General features: G+C 35.8%; 3 protein-coding genes across 3 annotated transcripts; 1 reads left to right on the top strand and 2 right to left on the bottom strand.

The window, feature by feature from the left end:
* Nucleotides 1-12,728: 12,728 nt before the first annotated feature.
* Nucleotides 12,729-13,529, bottom strand: LOC120135002 (tetrapyrrole-binding protein, chloroplastic-like). Its single transcript, XM_039151368.1, has one exon. It carries the CDS (start codon nucleotides 13,508-13,510, stop codon nucleotides 12,749-12,751), a length of 762 nt encoding a protein of 253 aa, XP_039007299.1. The 5' UTR covers nucleotides 13,511-13,529; the 3' UTR covers nucleotides 12,729-12,748.
* Nucleotides 13,530-15,462: 1,933 nt separating this feature from the next.
* Nucleotides 15,463-16,963, top strand: LOC120135128 (monothiol glutaredoxin-S15, mitochondrial-like; the record flags this gene model as incomplete). The annotated part of the gene is made up of 5 exons (XM_039151474.1): nucleotides 15,463-15,516; nucleotides 15,781-15,915; nucleotides 16,048-16,153; nucleotides 16,446-16,512; nucleotides 16,897-16,963. Coding segments are annotated over 5 exons (429 nt in total), but the record flags the coding sequence as incomplete, so codon positions are not given.
* Nucleotides 16,964-20,188: 3,225 nt separating this feature from the next.
* Nucleotides 20,189-20,532, bottom strand: LOC120135071 (defensin-like protein 1). Its single transcript, XM_039151432.1, has 2 exons — nucleotides 20,441-20,532; nucleotides 20,189-20,373 (listed from the first exon to the last, which is right to left on the bottom strand). Exons 1-2 carry the CDS (start codon nucleotides 20,493-20,495, stop codon nucleotides 20,204-20,206), a joined length of 225 nt encoding a protein of 74 aa, XP_039007363.1. The 5' UTR covers nucleotides 20,496-20,532; the 3' UTR covers nucleotides 20,189-20,203.
* Nucleotides 20,533-20,762: the final 230 nt, after the last annotated feature.

Here is a 20,762-nt window from a genome sequence, read left to right as displayed (position 1 = left end):
AATGTTTTGGTGAGTTTATCATGTTTTCCTCCGAATCTTTTGACATAGAACAATTAAGGTGGCATGATTTACATCTTAATGTAAAGAACTTTTCTTCTAATTATTAGATAGAGGATTTGCACGGTTCTGATTTGCTTTTAAAGTCGAGTAGAGATTCAGCCTAGGGTAGTATACTGCTCTTCTTCAAAAACAGAAATGTTAAGTAGTGTTTAAGCTTCAATTGGTTTCTTTTAATTGGAAGAATATCGCTTCTAATTTAGTTACCATGTACATGCGGAAAGGTCGAAGCTATAGGAATGTAATATTTTAATTTAATATTTATTTTATTAAAATTTTAAGTACAAATAATTAAATATGTTGTATATTATTTACGTTATAATAATATTTATTATTATACATTAAATTTATGTGTTGAGTAAAAAATATGTGATATAAATGAATTCTTATATGTTGTAAATTTAAAAAAAATAAATCTAATCAAATTGGGTAACCAAAACTAAATAAAAACTTAAGTTTAGTGATGATTTTTGAAAACAAAAATAGTTAACTGACCAAAATAGAATTGCGTGAATAGTTGAATAACTAAATATGTAATTTACCCACTTATTTTTTTTAACGAAATTAACGGGCAAATGATGTAACGATTTAAATGTTATGGGGTAAAACGTCTTGAAAAATACTTTAAGGGACAACTCGGTAAAAAGGGTATAGTTTAGGATGAAAATGTGTATTTAAGCTCATTTTATGTAATGTTGGACTTATGAAAAATAAACTAGGATTATTATTACTATTAAAAATGCATCAATATAACGGTAAAACACATTGTACTTTCAAAAAAAATTACGAATTATCTAATATATATATGAAAAATTATTTGATATATCATGTTCATTTTAATGTTAATATTTATGACTAAAAACTTTAATTTTAAAATTATTTAATTTTACATTAATTTAGAATTAATGGATGAATAATAAATAGTTTAAATTTAAATTGTGTATTTATATTATTTAATTTTTCTAATCCATAAAAATTGATTCATTTTCAACCGTTCAATAATTTTAAAAAATGAAAATAGATTAAAAAAACAAATATCGGTAAAGATAAGATAAAATTCCTTTTTTTTTTTACTAGTTCAATGTTAAGATAAAATTCTAAACATTGCAATTTTATACATTCAATAGAATTTAGAGTAAATTACATGTTTAATACCTAAACTATCAATTTTAGTCTATTTTAGTACCTAAACTTTCAAAAAAATTAAAATCATACTTAAAGTTTAGTTTTTGTTTCATTTTAATACCTATGTTCAAAATTTAATGTTAAATTTTGAAAAAACTGAAAGTTTAGGAACTAAATGCGTAGTTTACCCTAGAATTTATGACTAGACAATGCATGTTCTTTGTTACACAATATACTTGGAAATAAATAAAATAAATAAATGAATAAATAAATAAATAAATAAATAAAGGAACATAGTTCAAACAAATAGACTATATTCACCCCCATCTTACCACTACCCTAGTCAGTTCTTCCATTTTGGTGTCTTATGGGTAGAAATACATTGAGTGAGCTTCCAATGTAACATATATACATACACACACGCGCACATTATATATATATATATATATATATAATTGACAATTTTCTGGAAATTCAAAGAAAAGGAAAACCAGGAAGAAAATTAAGGTATAATTCCATTGATATATAAATTACACATATACACACATGTATATATATATATATATATATATATATATATATATATGCATATTAGTGTGTTTGTATATATCAATATATATATATATATATATATATATATATATATTATTAGTATAGAACTCATCAAACGTCTATGGCATGGAGCTGCTTTCGAAGAACTCGTCGTAAGGGCTTGTGAACAGAGGGCAGTCTAGTTCCTTATCTGAACTTGCTCCTTTCTAATTAACTTCAGATCTACTGAATGTTCCACTTTCTGAAATACAATCCACCAAAACTATAATTATTGGCTTCATAATATCATATAATAAACCCTAGATTGTTATGTATATATGTTCAACCCGCTGCCTTCAAGAACTTGTCGTAAGGGCTCGACGAGGGTAATCTGAAAGAATTTTGCTTGTGCTGTTGTGAACAGAGGGCAAGCTGTCCACTTACATGACCTTCATTACATTAACTTCACACTGCGGTAGGCAGAAAAGGAGAAAAAGGGGACAAACCATCAGAACTGTGTGCCAGGTTAGTACGAACGACGGAAGAAATCAGAGGGAGAGGCAGTTGTTTCATTCATTGGCCCGGAACTAGCTACAGCTTCATAATCAGAAGTGCAGGAAGCACAAAGAAGGATCGTGTAAGCTTGGTTAGCTAGAAGTTGGGGAACAAGGCCCTGGTCGCTTACCATGTGAGCGCCCAGGAGAATGGGTAGGGTGAACACCATCAGAACACTAAAAAAAGTTGGGATTTGAGGGGTGTGCAAGGAAACAAACCTTGATCTACTAGCAAGTCCTATAAAGAAGGGTAGGATAGTGTTCCAACAGAACTATAAGACACAGGGCATGACGAAAGGTACTTTTCCCAACATACTGTTGGAAATAAAACACTCACACAAACAACTTTTATTGAAACTCAAACAAATATTACAAGAGTACTCTCACTCAAAAACAAGAACTACAACTCACTCTTATAAGACTTTGCTTCTTCACTCACTTAGAAGCTCTTAATTTTTCTTGATGCTTAAAACTAAAATGGGAAGGGGTATTTATACTACTCAAGAACAATCCTACACCACACAAATAAACTAATTTAAACCATTACAAATTCAACAAATATCTAACTCTCACCTTACTAAATTGATGTAAGCAATGACATCATTAATTAAATGATGTAAGCAATGACATCTTTAATTAAATGATGTAAGTAATGACATCAATTTAGTTTGGGTTTGGGTTTAGGCTCCCATAATGGATCAAGTTTATGATCCAACACCCTCCCTTAAACTTGATCTCGTGACCCCTAGTAGGTTCCTTAATCTTAAGAAGTCTTCGCTGGTCAGTGGCTTGGTAAAAATATCAGCAACTTGATCTTGTGACTTCACATATTCAACTTCCACATCTTTTCTTGCAACACACTCCCTTATATAGTGGTAGCGAATATCAATGTGCTTGCTTCGATCATGGAATACTGGATTCTTCGCTAAGGCAATGGCTGACTTGTTGTCGACACAAACCTTGGTAGGCTCTTCTTGTATCAAACCAATCTCCTTCAATAGATTTCTAAGCCAAATTGCATGACAAACACATGAAGTAGCAGCAACATATTCCGCTTCACAAGTGGATAATGTGACAATCGGTTGTTTCTTTGACATCCATGTGAATGCAATATCTCCCATGAAAAATACGAATCCAGTAGTGCTCCTTCGATTATCTATGTCTCCACCCCAATCACTGTCGCTATATCCAACAAGCTTGTAATCATTAGAAACTGAATAGAACAAGCCAAAGTCAATTGTACCTTTCAGATAGCGAAGAATTCTCTTTGCGGCTTTAAAATGGGTGGTTGTTGGGGATTCCATGTAGCGACTAACCAATCCAACTGCGTGAAGAATATCGGGTCTCGTGCAAGTTAGATAGCGTAGACTTCCTACCAAACTTTTGAAGAATGTTGGATCTACACTTTCGCCTTCTTCATGTTTGGTCATCTTGATCCCGTATTCTGCCGGTGTGCTTATTGGCTTACAGTTCTCCATCTTGAACTTCTTCAGTATCTCCTTTGCATAGCTTTCCTGTGAAATGAAAATTCCATCATTTTGTTGCTTAACTTCAATGCCAAGGTAGTACGCCATGAGCCCCATGTCTGTCATCTCGAATTCTTTCATCATCACATCCTTGAATTCATTAAACATGCTTGGGTTGCTTCCAGTGAAGATCAAATCATCCACGTAGAGGCACACGATCAAAATATCTTCATCTTTGATCTTGATATATAGAGCATGCTCGTAGGGACATTTGTTGAAGCCATTCTCTTGGAAGTACTTGTCGATTCGGCTATTCCATGCCCTTGGTGCTTGTTTTAGCCCGTAAAGAGCCTTCTTCAACTTCAACACCTTGTCTTCATGCCCTTTGACTTCATAGCATGATGGTTGCTGAATGTAAAGTTCCTCTTCAAGAACTCCATTTAGGAAGGCGGACTTTACATCCATCTGTTGTATCTTCCACTTGTTTTGAGCTGCCAAAGAAATGATTAGTCTGATAGTCTCCAATCGAGCAACAGGAGCAAATACCTCATCATAGTCAATTCCAGCCTTTTGACTATAGCCTTTAGCAACTAGCCTCGCCTTGTGCCTTTCAATCTCTCCTTTGGCGTTTTGCTTTGTTTTGTACACCCATTTGACACCTATCGCCTTATGTCCCTTGGGAAGTGAGGTAAGTTCCCATGTGTCATTCTTCTCGATGGCCTTGATTTCTTCGTCCATCGCATCTCTCCATTTCTTTTCTTGTACCGCTTCTTGAAAGCTCACTGGTTCACAATCGGCAAACAGACAAAATAATGTAAGATTATCTTGTCGTTCAGTTACCTCATAGAGATCTCTAAGGCTTCTTGTGCGTTGCACAACTCTTTCACTCCCACTTGACGATGATAAAGGTGATGAGTCTCCTTGAGTGGTTGATGTTGGTGAAGTGGGTGGAGTTGCAAGCTCTTGTTGAGATTCATCTAGTTGCTCCCTCATTGTCTGCTCATCTTCTTCAAACTGAGGAAAGAAATTGAAGTCATCTGTATGGGAGTTAAAATCCCATTCTCCTTCTTCGTTGAAGACCACATCTCGACTAATCACAAACTTCTTATTGTCTGGATTGTACAACTTGTAGCCCTTCGAATTAGCATCATAGCCGATGAAGATAAAACTCTCGCTTTTATCATCAAGCTTCGTTCTTCTCTCGTCTGGTACGTGAACATGGGCTATACTTCCAAAGGTTCTCAAGTGGGAAATGCCAGGCTTTCTTCCACTCCATGCCTCTTGCGGTGTCTTTCCCCATACACTTCTTGTTGGAGATCGATTTGACAAGTAGACTGCACACGATACTGCTTCCGCCCAAAATTCTTTGGGTAGTTTCTTGCTTTTGAGCATGCTTCGTGCCATGTCGAGGATTGTTCTATTCTTTCTTTCTGCCACACCATTTTGCTGGGGGGATCTAGGAACTGTCATTGGTCGACGAATTCCATTTGCTTCACAGAACTCTTGAAACTCCCTGGAAGTAAATTCTCCACCTCGATCGGATCTCATGGCTTTGATCTTTCTACCGCTTTCTCTCTCCACTGCTGCTTTGAACTTCTTGAATACTTCAAAAACTTCTGACTTCTGTTTCAAGAAATATACCCAGGTTTTTCTTGAAAAATCATCAATGAAGAGAAGAAAATAGTTATTGTTACCGAGAGAACTTGGCTTGATCGGTCCACACACATCGGTATGGATGAGCTCAAGTGGCTTCTTAGCTCTTGTCTCTGACTCCTTTGGAAAGCTTTTCCTGAATTGTTTCCCGACTAGACACCCTTCACAGAGTTGGTCAGGATGGTTGATGTGAGGTAGTCCTTTCACCATCTCCTTCTTAGATAATAGCTCTAGACCTCCAAAATTGAGATGCCCAAATCGAAGATGCCAAAGCCATGATGCATCTTTGTAGCAAGCTTTCAGGCACTTTGCAACATCATTTTGTATGTTGATCAAGAACATTCTATTCTTTGACATCGGCACTTTAGCAATGAAGTTATTCTTATCATCTTTTATAGAAAGGTTATAATTATTCATATGAATATCATAACCTTTCTCTACCAGTTGCCCTAAACTTAAAATGTTACTTTTCATATTGGGCACATAGTAGACATTTGAAATAAATTGATGTCTCCCATCTTTCAAACGGATAAGAATGTTACCTCTCCCTTTCACTGCTATTGTGGAATCATCTCCAAACGAAACATTTCCACTTACTGACTCGTCTAGCTCCACAAACATGTCTTTCCTTCCACACATGTGATTGCTTGCACCACTGTCAAGATACCAGGAATTTGCTTGGCCACCATCAGTTTCCTTTCGTGCTAGAAGAAGAGTTTCTTTGCCATCTGTCTTTTCCTCCACGTAATTGGCCTTCTCCTCAATTTTGTTGTTGGGAGCTCTACATTCTGAAGCATAATGCCCAAATTTTTGACAATTATAACATCGAATTTGAGATTTGTCATACTTTGAGTTTGGATTAATTCTTCCACGGCCTCGTGTTGAGCTTTCTCCTTTCTCATAGTTGTTGTTGGAATTGTTATTGTTGTAATTCCAGCCTCGTCCACGACCTCGACTTCCACCTCGTCCATGGCCTCTACCTCTGCCTTGGCCACGTTGGTTTCTATCATTGCGTTGGCTCTCTTGCATATCCTTGAGTTGCAGCTTGAGGAGTTGCTCAGTAAACTCATGCTTCTTTTTATGCTTCTCTTCGTATGCTTGCAATGATCCTTGGAGTTGTTCGATCTTCATTTCTTCCAAGTCTTTAGTTTCTTCAATCGTCACGACGATGTGCTCAAATTTGGGATCCAACGAACGGAGTATCTTCTCTATTATCCTCACATCGTCTAACTTTTCACCATTTCTTTTTAATTGATTAGAAACAGCTACTACTCTTGAGAAATAATCTGAAATAGACTCAGATGCTTTCATGTTTAAGGATTCGAATTCACCTCTTAATGTTTGGAGACGAACCTTCTTCACTTGCTCGGATCCTTTGTAAGAGGTTTGCAGCTTCTCCCACGCTTCCTTGCTAGAGCTTGCACTTGAAATCTTTTCAAAACCATCATCATCTAATGCTTGATAGATGAGGTAGAGAGCCTTCTTGTCTCTCTTTCTTGAATCCTTCAAAGTTGTCTTTTGATCTGGTGTAAGAGTAGCAAAAACATCATCATCCGCAGGCTCATTATAGCCTTTCTCTATGATATCCCACACATCTTGTGATCCAAGAAGTGCCTTCATTTTGATACTCCAATTGTCGTAGTTGTTGTTGTTGAGTGTCGGAACTTGGAATGGTGCCATACCATTTGCCATATCTCTCAATATAATGAGATTTTGTAAAATCCGATTGCACGGATGAATCCGGAACGATGAAAAAAAAACTTTGGTGGGACTTGGACACCTCGGTCAAGGGCTCCAACTCGGCTGAATCGGCTCAACTCGGTGAGTCAACTCGATTTTCTGGCAGCAGTCTTCCGGCGGTGCGTGGCGGTGCGTCAGAACTCAGATTGAGAAAATTCTGGCGGCGGCGTATTCCTCTCGTCGAGACCTTCGATCTTTCCAACTCGCTCTGATGCCACTTTGTTGGAAATAAAACACTCACACAAACAACTTTTATTGAAACTCAAACAAATATTACAAGAGTACTCTCACTCAAAAACAAGAACTACAACTCACTCTTATAAGACTTTGCTTCTTCACTCACTTAGAAGCTCTTAATTTTTCTTGATGCTTAAAACTAAAATGGGAAGGGGTATTTATACTACTCAAGAACAATCCTACACCACACAAATAAACTAATTTAAACCATTACAAATTCAACAAATATCTAACTCTCACCTTACTAAATTGATGTAAGCAATGACATCATTAATTAAATGATGTAAGCAATGACATCTTTAATTAAATGATGTAAGTAATGACATCAATTTAGTTTGGGTTTGGGTTTAGGCTCCCATAATGGATCAAGTTTATGATCCAACACATACTGCATGATAAGAGTTGCAAATAGCAGGATCCAAATGGTCAATGAAATTGAATATAGGCATACCATCCTACTGTTTCCAGCTTCATTGAGAAAATATATTAAACACAGCTGCTCATCTTACCGAATCCACTAGCTCATTGGCACTTATGACATCTAGTTTGCTGGTGGTTAATGATGCTTTCTGGCATGCCTGACTTCCGCCTTTTTCATCTATTACTGCTGCTAGAGGCATCTGAAAGAAAACCACAAGTCAACCACACCTTATGAAAGTGTTATGGGGAGTGAATGTGATCGAAGACGATCTACCTCTTCAACTGACTGGAACTCCATCTGCTAAAGAGGAGCACTAGGCCGTGACAATGGAACACCTAATAGGTATGCATCATCTGGTGAAAAGACCACACGAAGTTGTTTCTTTATACTTGATAAGTCATCCTGGGAGAACACATGGGATAACAATAATCATTTTGCAAACAAGATCCCGTAAATTCTAGTAATTCCTTTTACATGAAAATGGAACAACGTAAAAACATGCAATAAATAATCCCTTATCATAGCCATCCGGTAGTGCTGATAATGCCATTATTATTCTTTACAAGCCACATAAGATATTTTTAAACAATAATCTTATATTAACTAGTCTAAAGCACCGTTGGTTCACTCAACCTTCAACTTTAAATACTTATCCATCAATAGAAATAGGAAAGCTAGCACATCATATAGATCAGAATAATAGACCAATAATCAAGAAACTGACATATCACCTCTGAAAATTTCTCAAATTTCGTCCTGAAATGGGATATGACAATCTCCTTCAAATATAGGTTATCTAGCTCTACTGCGAGAGGGATTTTAATCCATCATCATCTTCCTTGGATCCATATGTTGTATCTGATTTTTCACATACAGCCCTAAGTCCGACATCTTCATCTAATTTGAGATAAGGATCAGCCTGTGCAAATTATGATAAACTTAATTATAAGTTGAAGGCTCAGCAAAAAGTGTCATTAAAAAGATTACCTATGAATCAAGGATAAGAAACTGACCGTTTTAGCTGTCAGAGATCCTTTAAAAACAGAGATCAACTCTGGAAAATTGGCTGCCCTGGCTGAGAAAACAAGTATGTAGGAAGCCAAGGTAAAGAGAGACCGCCTGCGAGATGGTTGTGAACGTCCTTCAACATGCATGCAAGACACAAATGTCAGGACCAAATTTAGCAAGCCCACATAACTTGAGCAACAAGTACACCACCTCCCCTACCACAGACATAGGAAAAAAGGCTGTTCACTACTAACCATCCTTTGATGCAAACATTATCATGAGCATGATTTAATAATTCAGAATAAGAGAGAACAGATTATCAGAGGAACGGAGGTAATAAAGTTATTTAAATATCATACGGTGTGGCCTTTTGGTTGATGAAATAAGGAAGAAAATAGGGAAATGAAGTTTGGCTTTAGTAAATTCTAAAATACCCAAGTCATATTAATTTTTCTGAAAGGAGATCAAGTGGGTTTGGTGATACCATTTGAGCCAGTGGCATCAAATATCAATAAAGATGTGAATTCCTCAAGAAAATAGGAGGCAAGAAAAAAAATCATATTTGATAAATCTTCTATTTGTTTTTCCCTCTATGTTGATTGTGAAAACATTAAAAGAGGATTGGAGACCGAATCAGCAGCTAGGATCTATATGAATTCCTTTGGCATGAGTTGCAAGTGCATGAATACTTTGGTTACAAGGTTTCAAATTCCAGGAAAGCTAGAAAGGAGCACTATATACCATTAACATAAACTATTTGGTAAATGTATGTGACAAGAGAAAAAAAAAATCACTGAGTCACAGTTTCCTATCCAGTTACAATCTTGAGATGACTGAGCAAAATTATGTTATGACCTTAAGAGAAATAGAGAAGGATCGAGGAAAATAGAGAAGAAAAGAGAGGATTCAGAAGAGAAACATCCATTCAATACTTTTCATAACGATTTTCTATAGGGTACACGGTTTTATTTGTTTACAATAGTACTTGAGAATCTTTGAAATCTCATGTGTTGTCCTTGCAAACCAACCCTATCATTATTCTGCAGGTCTATTGGGCTTCCTTGCCTGGGCTGATCCAACATCAATCGGTTCAGTTGATAGGAGTTTTAATCCTTCCCCATGCCTCTCACGTGCACTGTTGATACATTTTCCCAATTCTTCTCCTTCAATCCCTAACCCTCGACCCTTAATTCATCATCGATTCCTCGTCTTTCTTCTTCTCCAACTGTGACAATACCCGTCCCTTGAGACGATCCTTGTCCCCAAGGATCAAATGAGGGAAATTAGCCTTTGAGAATGGAGAAATCCTCCCAAGTATCGTGCGTCTCATCCAGATTCGCCTAACGTACTAAAAGTTGAGTCACTGGTTTGTTATCATGATTAACAATATGTCTTCCCACTATCTTGGAGGGTTCTATTTTGAACTGGCCATCTTCATCTACTGTAGGAGGATCGGTTGCAGGTGTCGAGGCTTCACCAATACGTTTCTTTAGGAGGCTAAAATGGAACACCGGGTGCAAACGCGATGTCAAAGGTAAGTCTAGACGATATGTAACTACCCCGATTTTCTCTAAAATCTTGTATGGACCATAATACTTGGCTGTCAATTTCAGGTTTTTGTGCAAGGCGAGTGAAGTTTGTCTGTAAGGATGCAATTTGAGGTAAACCTCATCCCCAACTTCGAATACTCATTTTGATATGTTCTTGTCTTCTTGTTGTTTAATTCGATTGCTAGCCTATTCCAATTGATACTTAACTAGTTGTCGAATTTCTTCTCTGTTATTCATCATTTCACTGACAGTTTGTACTTGAGAGTCTGTGTATCATACCATAGTTAGGGGTTTATAGCCATATAGAGCCTGAAAGTGAGTGAGTTGTAGGGAGGTGTGGTAAGTGGTATTATACCACCATTCTACATAAGGTAACCATTTAGCCCATTGTTTAGGTTGAAAAAAAACAAAGTTCCCTAAGATATTGCTCTAAGCATTGATTGACCCGCTCTGTTTGCCCATATGTTTCTGGGTGGTAAGCAATACTGAACAAAATTTTAGTTCCCAACTGCTTCATCATTTCCCTCCAGAAGACACTAGTAAATGTTTTGTCCCTGTCTGAAATTGTCATTTTAGACCATGTAGTTTGTAAACATTATCAAAGGATAATTTAGCTACATCAGCTGCATAATAAAGGTGGGACAGTGCCAATAAATGATTGTATTTAGTGAATTTATCCACCACAACCAGGATACAGTAATTCTTTAGTGATGTAGGCAATCCTTCGATAAATTCTAGGTAGGTTTAGTTGATGGAATAAAAGTCTGAGTATTAAGTGAGGAAAAAGGTTTCCAGAAACCAAATTGAGAGGTGTTAATAAGCTCAGACCCCAGCACGTAATTAATCCATGTATATTTTCTGGAGCGGAACAGCGGAACATGTCGGATACGTGGCTGATATCTGAAGCGGAAAGAAGGGCAAAATTAATGCAATAACGATGGCTCTAATTTTTTTTTTTGAAATATATTATTAAGGTAAATTTTATTTTGAGGTTTATGATATTTATTATATTATTTTGGAACTTATTGCATGGATATGAAAAATTATAATAAAATATATTTTTTATTAAAATTTGTCACGATGAAAATGTCCCCTATTTCTCTAATTCATTAGTTCACTTGCATCTTTTTTTCATACAATGCATGTCACTCATTTGTATATTTATTTATGTTTATTTATTTATAATAATATTTATATTTAGTTATTTTATATCTAAAAGTAAATGGATTATTATTAAATTTCCTTTACTTATTACTCATAAATTAAATCTTTTTTTAAAAAAAAATCTTATTTAAGGGTAAAAGAGAATTTTGCTTTTAATAGATAATGAATCCATAATTTGAAGAAGATGAGATGTATCAACACAAAATAATTAAATTAAAAGATATAATTAAATAAAGAATTCATACATACCTAAACAAAAATTAATAAAATGTAGCCTTTTGATCGGTAAAACTTTCGAGATAATGTTTTGAAAGAAATTAATTCACGAGCTAATGCACTCCCAAGATTAATTGCTCAAATAGAGTGAAATCCACAGTGTTGGCCGTAGGTCGCCATGCCTTCCGGGCGACCTTGTAGGTCGCCATGCCCTTCGGGCGACCTTGTAGGTCGCCATGCACTCCAGGCGACCTACCCTTGCTTAAACAGAGAGAATGAACGTGTTGCATGGCACATGCACGTCCCAACACATAGGTCGCCATGCCCTCCGGGCGACCTTGTAGGTCGCCATACACTCCGGGCGACCTACCCTCGCTCGGCTGCCCTCGGATTCCCTCGCATAGCTCGCTCGGCTGCCCTCACATAGCTCGTTCGGATGGCCTCGGATGCCCAGCGTGTTGGGACGTACATGGCACATGCTATCTCTTGTAGCTCGCCGGGAAGACATGGCGACCTAGTAGGTCGCCTGGAAGGCATGGCGACCTACGACCAACACTGTGGATTTCACCTTATTTGAGCAATTAATCTTAGAAGTGCTTTATCTCGTGAATTAATTTTTTCCAGAACATTATCTCGAAAGTTTTGCCCATTTTGATCATTATATTTGTTAAAATTTATCGAACGGTTATAAAATAACTATTATATTTGTATGATTATTAAAATGTTGCAATAATTATTATTCAATAATTTAATAATTATTTTATAAGTTTTAAAATTTTATTAACCAAAAGCATAATTCATTTATAGTTTAGTTACATGAAATTTAGTAATGGGGAAAAGCATTAAAGATTCAGCTTCCGCATTTAATACTTGAAAAGGTACCAATGAGTCATGATGTACACTTGGAAAAAAGTATACGACTGAATCAATCATAGCTTCAAAGATAAAAACAAGAAGAGGTTACATTGAAAACGAAAAGACAATAGTTTCAGTGTATTCTGCTAAAGACGCCATTAAAGAACCTGATTAAAAGCTATAATATGGTTTAGGAAACAAGCTGCCGAGTGGCTTAGTACCATAGACACCATCTCTTGAGCTTCCTTTGGCTTCGTTTTCAGCTGCTTTTTCATCTTCTTCAGCTTCAAAAGCTGGATGGCTGAGGATACTGTTGAGCAACTGAGTTCCTCTCAGAGCATTCGTCAATGGAAGATGACCGTCGGGGGTTTCGTCACTGAGTTCCCACGTGAACTCACTCGGGAAAGCCCTGTAATTGTATTGCTCGATCTCCGTGTCCAGTTTCTTCATCCACCCGACTTTGAGGAAGAACTTAGTGAAGTCCTTGTTGGCCTTTTGCCATAGCTTTTTCTGGATACTGTACCCGAATATGTCGTTGCTGTACTGTCTCCAGAGTTCGTCTATGGCTTTGAGGTCGGCTTCGGCGATGAACTGCACCTCGGAGAAGAAGACGTAGCCGCGTTTCTGAGCGGCCTCACCGGCGAGTACGATGAGGAGGCGGCGAGTTTCCTCGTCGGCATGGAAGAAGTTTCGAGTGGAGAGGTGGTGTTGGAGGGTGTCGAAGGAGATAGGTTGGGAAGTTGGGGAGGTGGAAGTGGTGGAAGAAGTTGGAGGGGAAAGAGAGAAGGTGGTCGTCGTGGTAGTTATGGCGGTGGAGGTGGTGGTGGTGGGGTGGAGGAAGAGGAAGGAGGGAGGAGGAGGGTGGTTGGATTCTGAGGTGGAGAGGCTTTTGAGGAGAGAGTAATGTTGGTGGAGGGAGTTAGTGGTGGTCATGGTTTTGCGTCGATGTGGGACTGAGTGAAATAATGGGAAAGTGGGTTAGATGAGTGTGGAGGGCAATACAAAAAGGTATCAGGATTTGGGGTATTCCAATGCTGCGTTCTTATTGGTCAGCTTTGGGGGAGATTATATCCTTCTATTTCCCTATTTCCAAATCCTCCTCTTTTGGTAAAAATTCCTATTACCTCCTCAATTTTGAAATTGGACAAATTAGTCCTTCTCATAAAAATAAGGAATTTTAAATATTTTTCCTTCAATTTCTGGTAATCTTTAGAGTTGATTATATCATGTCTCCAAACTATGACCCTCGTTTCAAATTGGTCTTTAAACTGTTGAATTTTCTAATTTCATTATAAAACTATGACTATCATTCTAAATCAGACCCTAAACTTTTAAACATTTTAATTTCATCCCAAATTATGATTCTAATTCTATTTTGATCCTCTAACTTTTGAATCTTTCAATTTCATCCCCAAATTCATCCAAATATATAATTAGTTTCAACGATAGTTTAACCTAATTTTTTTCAAACATGCAATAATATAACTTGTCTTAACAATTTTATTAACAAGAGATATGATTATTATATACATATAATTTTAGATGAAACTAAAATGTTCAAAAAGTTTTAGGACAAATTTAGAATGAAGATCATAGTTTGGGATGAAACTGAAATGTTAAAAAATTTAAGGACATATTTATAACGATAGTCATAGTTTAATGATGACACTACAGTAAAAATGTTCTTTAGATGCGTTTTGAGAGTAAACGCCACTAACTTTAGACATATAGCGGTGTTTACATTCTAAACTCCACAAAATGATAACTTTAGCAGCGTTTCTTTATAAACGTCGTAATAGGGTTCATAAATACTGGCATTTTTCGACAAACGTCGCAACAGAGTAATACTTTAGCAACATTTTTATACAAATGCCGCAATAGGTCCATCTATAGTGGTGTTTTTTCAATAAATGTCGCAACATATTAGTACTTTAGTGGCGCTTTTATACAAACACCGCAATAGGTTTCGCCTATAGTGGCGTTTTTCAATAAACGCCGCAACAGATTTAGCGGCGTTTTTATACAAACGCCGCAATAGTATTTACCTATAGTGGCGTTTTTATACAAACGCCGCAATTATCAGTTCTTTAGTGGCGTTTGTGTTTACAAACGCCGCAAGTTTACAATTTCTATGTCCCGCGCCCCTTTAACCCTTTTTCATTTTTTCCCCTTCACCTATTTTTCCATTCTCGCCGCTTACATCTTCTTTTTATTCCCTCCAACTTCGTAGCGAAATTATTAGTATTCGGCGGCAAGCTTTCCCTTTCTTCTCCGACATCGAAGAAGTGTAATTTCCCCTTTTATTGTTCTGATGTGATTACGGTATTCTGTTATTTTTTTTTTGTAACCTAGATTTTACATTTCTAAGTTCTTTTCTAAGTTCTTTTGATCCAATTCATGTGAAATTTGGTGCTGAATTTTATAAGCAATCAATTTTCTCCACTCGCGTTGACTTAAACGTAGAGAGAATCAAAGCTTGGCCGCCCGTTCATTCTTCTTAATATTACGCTTTCAAAAGCTTCAAAGTTGCTTTGTTTTCCAAGCATGATTCTGGGTTCTAGGGTTTGTATTACCCTACTTATTCTGGTTTTTGTGTGATTTTATTTTAATATTAATTTTCGATCATATGAGTATTTTTTTTAGATTGAGCAAATCTCATATACTAGTTTATGGAATGAAAGGGACTGTTGCTGAGGTACGGTGTCTTCACCTTTTTTAGAATATGAGTTCTATTCGCTTTAGTAAATTAAGTTTGTTTGTTTTAGATTGAGCAAATCTCATATGAGTAAATTAGGGTTTTTATTTTCTTTCCCGAAGGTAAACAAATTCGATTTCCATTTTTTGTTCATCTTTCAGTTGCGATTGATTGATTTTGTCTATTGAAATTCGCATTGTTGAGAGCCATCGCCACTCTCCCATCTGCTCGTTCTAATAGAAACGTATGTTCGAATTCATCATCTTTAATTTTATTATTTTTCTTTGCTTTCATTATGTAGCGAAATCAATTTATGTTTTGTTTTGGGTTTAGGGTTTAGTGTTTTAGATAATTCTCTAAACCCAAATAGCTTTCTTCATATTGTTCTAAATTGTTGGCAACTGTCTCAGGATTCTTTGTGCTCCATTAAAAATCAGGATATGAACCTTTAGAAACTATTTTCATGTTTTAATTTCAAGAGGCCTTCTTCTGGTTTTGCTGTTATTAGGTGATTGGATCCTTCTACCAGAATGGGTTGAAATACTCAACTGTTCCCCGTGAGCCTGATACACATGAAGATTTTAGACTAACAAATAAGGTTCAAGATTCTGCTGCTGTTTCTTTTAAGGATATTGTTGAACAGGTAGGTATGCCCTTTGATATGTTAGGTATTATATAGACAAGCAGATTGGAACTTTCTTCCCCTTTGTAGCTCAGAAGTTTTCTTTATTGCATAAGCTATGGTATTGATGATTGTGATTAACTGTTATTCTATGATGTCAAGGAAAACCCTGTGATGATTTACATGAAAGGGGTACCTGATTTTCCTCAATGTGGATTCAGCTCTTTGGCAGTTAGAGCGTTAAAGCACTACAATAAGTGTTAGTTGTGCCTGATAAGAATATTTTCCTCGCATCCCTATTCGGCTTTGGATTGGTAATTAATATGTTCATGGATGATTCTGCATTTGTGTTTACCTTGCTTATGCATCTCTCTGGATATGACCCATATTCTATCTTTAGAATAAATTACATGATAAAAAGGATTTACGCCTGCTCTGTCTTTGATGAATGCTCCATGCATGTCCGTTTAACTTGATGTGCTTTTGTTTTTGTTTTGATAACAAATGCATTTAGCCGATTTTTGTTGTTATCAAATTTCTGGCTGATGCAGATATTCCTTTAAGTGCAAGAAATATCCTGGAAAATCCTAAGCTGAAAAGTACTGTCAAAGCCTTCAGGTAACTCCACTTTTATTAGTATTTTACTTTGAAGGCTAACCTAATTGTGATCTTGATAAAAAAAAATGAACACTCAAACTCTCCTTTTTAACCTAAGGTTCTCTCGTTTTGTGGTTTGAACATGATACCTTTTATATTTACATTTTTTCTTAGTAAAATAACTTGCTGAATGCAGATAGTCATCTGTTAATGAAGCCTGTTCTGTGGTCTGGGTGGGCTTTCTATTTTTGTTCCATCAATATTTATTGTATCTTGTGAAAAGTGAAAATTCTCTTCAGAGTTATGGATTTCTGCTGGTTGATTCTATGCCAAATGTTTCCTTTTTCTCTATATTAAGCTTCATGTTGATTCTTATCAGTATTTCTTATATTTTGTATCTTCCAGACTCCTTGTTTGCGTTTGGTTAAAGCAAAAGTCCGCGCAAGGAGTCTTCTTGGTGAACCGGAGCTAGGGGATTTTTTACTTCCTTTCCCCACGAAAGAGCAATGAAGACTAAATTATAGTGAACAATATTTTTTAATTGAAAGTGAAAGAACCTAGACTAAGTTTTAGAGAACAATGTCAAATTACATTACATTTAATTTTAATGTTTATGAATTTTAATTTATTTTGTTGTTAAGTATTTTTTTGCATAACTTGTGCCTTTATTAAAATGTATGGTTGTTGTAGAGCAGGAATGAAATATGCAAATTCATCTTAGCTAAAGAAAGGTAATTAGCGGCGTTTGTATCCAAAAACACCGCTATAGATCTCGATCTTTTGCGACATTTGTTCCAAAAATGCCGCTATAGATATGACCTTTTGTGGCATTTCTTCCAAAAACGCCGTTAAAGATATCGATCTTTGCGGTGTTTGTTCCAAAACGTCGCTATAGATCTCGATCTTTTGCGATGTTTGTTCCAAAAACGCCGCTATAGATCTCGACCTTTTGCGGCGTTTGTTCCAAAACGCCGCTATAGATCTTAACCTATTGCGGCGTTTGTTGTTCTCAAACGTCGCTAACTTTAGCGGCGCTGGTATGGCCAACGCTTATTGCGGTGTTTTTTCTGTCGCCGCTTAAACTCTGTTTTGCTGTAGTGTGAAATTGGAATGTTAATAAATTTATAGGCTAATTTAGAATGAGTATCATAATTTAAGAACGTGAGATGCAATTAACTCTAGTTTTTAGTAATAAAAAACTCTATATGTACCTATTATATCAATTTCATTTAAATTTTAAAATATTCATATATTCTAAATTATTAGAATAATAATGTTTAGAAAATTAAATTTTACATTCGTTATTCCCCGTATTTATTTTAATTTAACTTTTATCCTAACAAAACTTTACAAGTTTTAAGTCTTTATATTAACTTTTTCTAAGTTAATTTTTTATTTTTTATAATCATCATTATTTAACGTTTTAAGTCTTTATAATAGAGTTTAATTAATCACCTTTATTTCACCATCATTTCCTAACAAAAAAAGTATAACTTGTGATTTTTTTAAATTTTTTATTTTCTATAATTACTATCATTTCATCTATTAATCGACTAATCCAAATTAAGTATTTCACATGGGTTTTGACAGTCATTAAAAAAAGGTTCGAGTTAGATTTTGCAAAGGGTAAGATTAAATCAGGTTTAAGGTGAGAAATCTTCGACTTGATCAGGATACTAATATAATTTTCTTCTATATATTTAGAGGTAATTGTTATAATACCCATTTCACTGTAACTTTTTTTCCCATTTAAGTCCCTATTTTTTGATTAAAAATAAGATTTTTTTTATATTTATGTTGGATTGTGTTGAATGTGAAATTTTATCTTAAAATTTGAGTTGAGTTTCAGGTGAAACGTGATATCCATAATCTGAAATCGGGTCGTATTCAGATGGAAGAGATGTGCTTCTCGAATCGGATTCAAACTGATCTAAAACTTAATCTAACCCGACTCTTTTATCACTTTTAATTACATAAATCCATTATGAAAACAACTCTATTAGTTCAGTTTGTATCATAGCACCATAATCAATAATATACAAATTATGGTCCGACTCGAGATGAAATATGGGATGAAATAAAACATAACAAAAAAATGCAAATTTTTGTCTTAAACTCTTTCCGGTTGTCTCGTGGCCGTTCAATCAGCAAGGATCTGAGCCAGTTTGGTTGCATCGAAAACAGAAGCGGAATTAAAAATTAATTGTAGCGTGGTTAAAATATTTTTTATTTTTCATAAATATAATTTCTTTTAATTAAGGGGAATCTGATAATTTTATATATATATATATATATATATATATATATATATATATATTAATAATTAAAAATATATAATTGACTGGAACCAAGGTTCCCTTACCCCCACCTTGGTTCCACCCCCGATCGGGAACAATTCTTAGACCTTTGCAAGCTATAATTGTCGGTGCACCAACAGCCTCGTGATTTGAAAACGATTCACCTCATCATAGTCATGCTCAAACCTAGGGATGGAAATGGGTCGGGTTTTTGGTCCACCCGACCCGAGAATAAGGGAGCATCCATCAAGACCCGACCGACCCGAATATATGACTTAGAAACCCGACCCGAAATAATAATAAAAATGATTTTTATTCAATATAAACAGTGACTTAATTGAAAAAAATTATATATAGAGGGATATTATTGTAATTATTCCTAAATATATAAGGTAAAATTATATATTTTTTTCGGGTCGGGTATTTTTCACCCTAAACCCGAACCCGACCTGACCCGAATATTACACTTATAAAAACTCGACCCGACCTGACCCAAACCCGAATTTTTTTAAAAAAAAACCGACCCGATCGGGTCGAAACCTGTTGGGTTCGGGTTGAGTGCCCATCCCTACTCAAACCTATGACTTTTAGGAATAATAATCATCTCTTTAACTATGAAGTTAATTATAAATACATTCTCTTCCACCTTCAATGTGAGTGTAGTCTTTTTCTGGTCTCATTCTCATATAGTAAAATCTCATCAGTAGATCATTTATCATATCTTAAATGACTTGTGCCAAGACGAAATAATGTTTATATATATTAAATGAACTGCTCGAAAAGATTTAGATTTTCCAACATTAATTATCTTAAGCCCAACTGCTAAATCTTATATTAATTAATTGCTTTTTTAATTAAGTTAAGTATTATCTGTTCTGAATACTCTCAATCATTTGACAATCATTTGATAATAAATGCTCAATCACCATGTTGTAGTCATTGTTACTCGAACCTATGACCTCTAGAAACAACAACGATTCTTGTAACCACTCAGATAGATTGATGCATATTAATCATAATTTATTTTTCAAGAATCATTATGTTTTTAATTGTAAATACTGGATACGGTTCGGATATTAAGGTGAAGTTAAAAATAATTCGGATGCATTTATTGCGTTATACAACCAAAAACACAAGTAAAAACAACAACAGGTTCCCATGTCAGCTTCTAACATAAGTAGATCCATTAATGGAAGTAGCTGCAAAATGCAGTTGTAGTACAATGGAAATCACAAACAAAACCACTAAATGGCATGAAAAGACAGAGATGAAGAACGATCTCCCAATAATGGAACTAATTGGGAGATTGAACCTTTATTAAAACATTCGACAATGCATGCATTACAAACCCTAAATTCATTAAAAGCGTGGGAAGGAAGCAATGTTCTTAAACAACCCTTCCATGTCGTCGGCCACTAGCAGAGCTTAGTGCAGAAGCATCGGCGACGGACTCCTCGACATTTTCCGCCGGAGAAGCCTTCGTTTCTGCACACCAAAGCGCAGTTGTGGCTACTCATACATGCACCCTTGAACTTATGGCTCTGTGACTGGCAAACCCTAGCCTCTGCTGGCTGCACCCCACATTCTGCATGCACCCAACATTCATCATACATACATACATATGATATATCTTAAAGAGAATATATACTTACGGGAGGCTAAAACAACGAGGAGCAGAAAGAAAATCCCCAACGATCTTTTCATCATCTTCTTTAGCTATCAAGATCTCTCTTGATGAACACTGATTAAACCTTGGATTGAAAAGCTCTCGTTTCACCACGTATATATACACAGGAAGGGCAATAATGCACGCATCTGAAGAAAATCAGTAAGTGTCAGATCAGACGATCTGTGAGACTGGGAAAGCTCATAGAAAGCAAGGCAAAAGCAAGCAAAGAATCTGATTCACGTGGCTTGTGCAGAACACAGATATCGGAGAATCAGCCATCTCGTCCACGTCAAATCTTTGTCTTC

The sequence above is a fragment of the Hibiscus syriacus genome, unplaced genomic scaffold (assembly GCF_006381635.1).
Source record: "Hibiscus syriacus cultivar Baekdansim isolate YM2019G1 unplaced genomic scaffold, ASM638163v2 tig00110602_pilon, whole genome shotgun sequence".
NCBI classification, from domain to species: domain Eukaryota; kingdom Viridiplantae; phylum Streptophyta; class Magnoliopsida; order Malvales; family Malvaceae; genus Hibiscus; species Hibiscus syriacus.
Note: the sequence above shows the minus strand (reverse complement) of the source record. Positions and strands in the feature narration are given on the sequence as shown.

Coding starts and splice junctions, on each gene's coding strand:
- LOC120135002 (XM_039151368.1), bottom strand. CDS start 13,510: ATGACCACCACTAACTCCCTCCACCAACATTACTCTCTCCTCAAAAGC.
- LOC120135071 (XM_039151432.1), bottom strand. CDS start 20,495: ATGATGAAAAGATCGTTGGGGATTTTCTTTCTGCTCCTCGTTGTTTTA. Junction 20,374..20,440: donor CCTCGTTGTTTTAGCCTCCC/GTAAGTATATAT, acceptor GGGTGCATGCAG/AATGTGGGGTGCAGCCAGCA.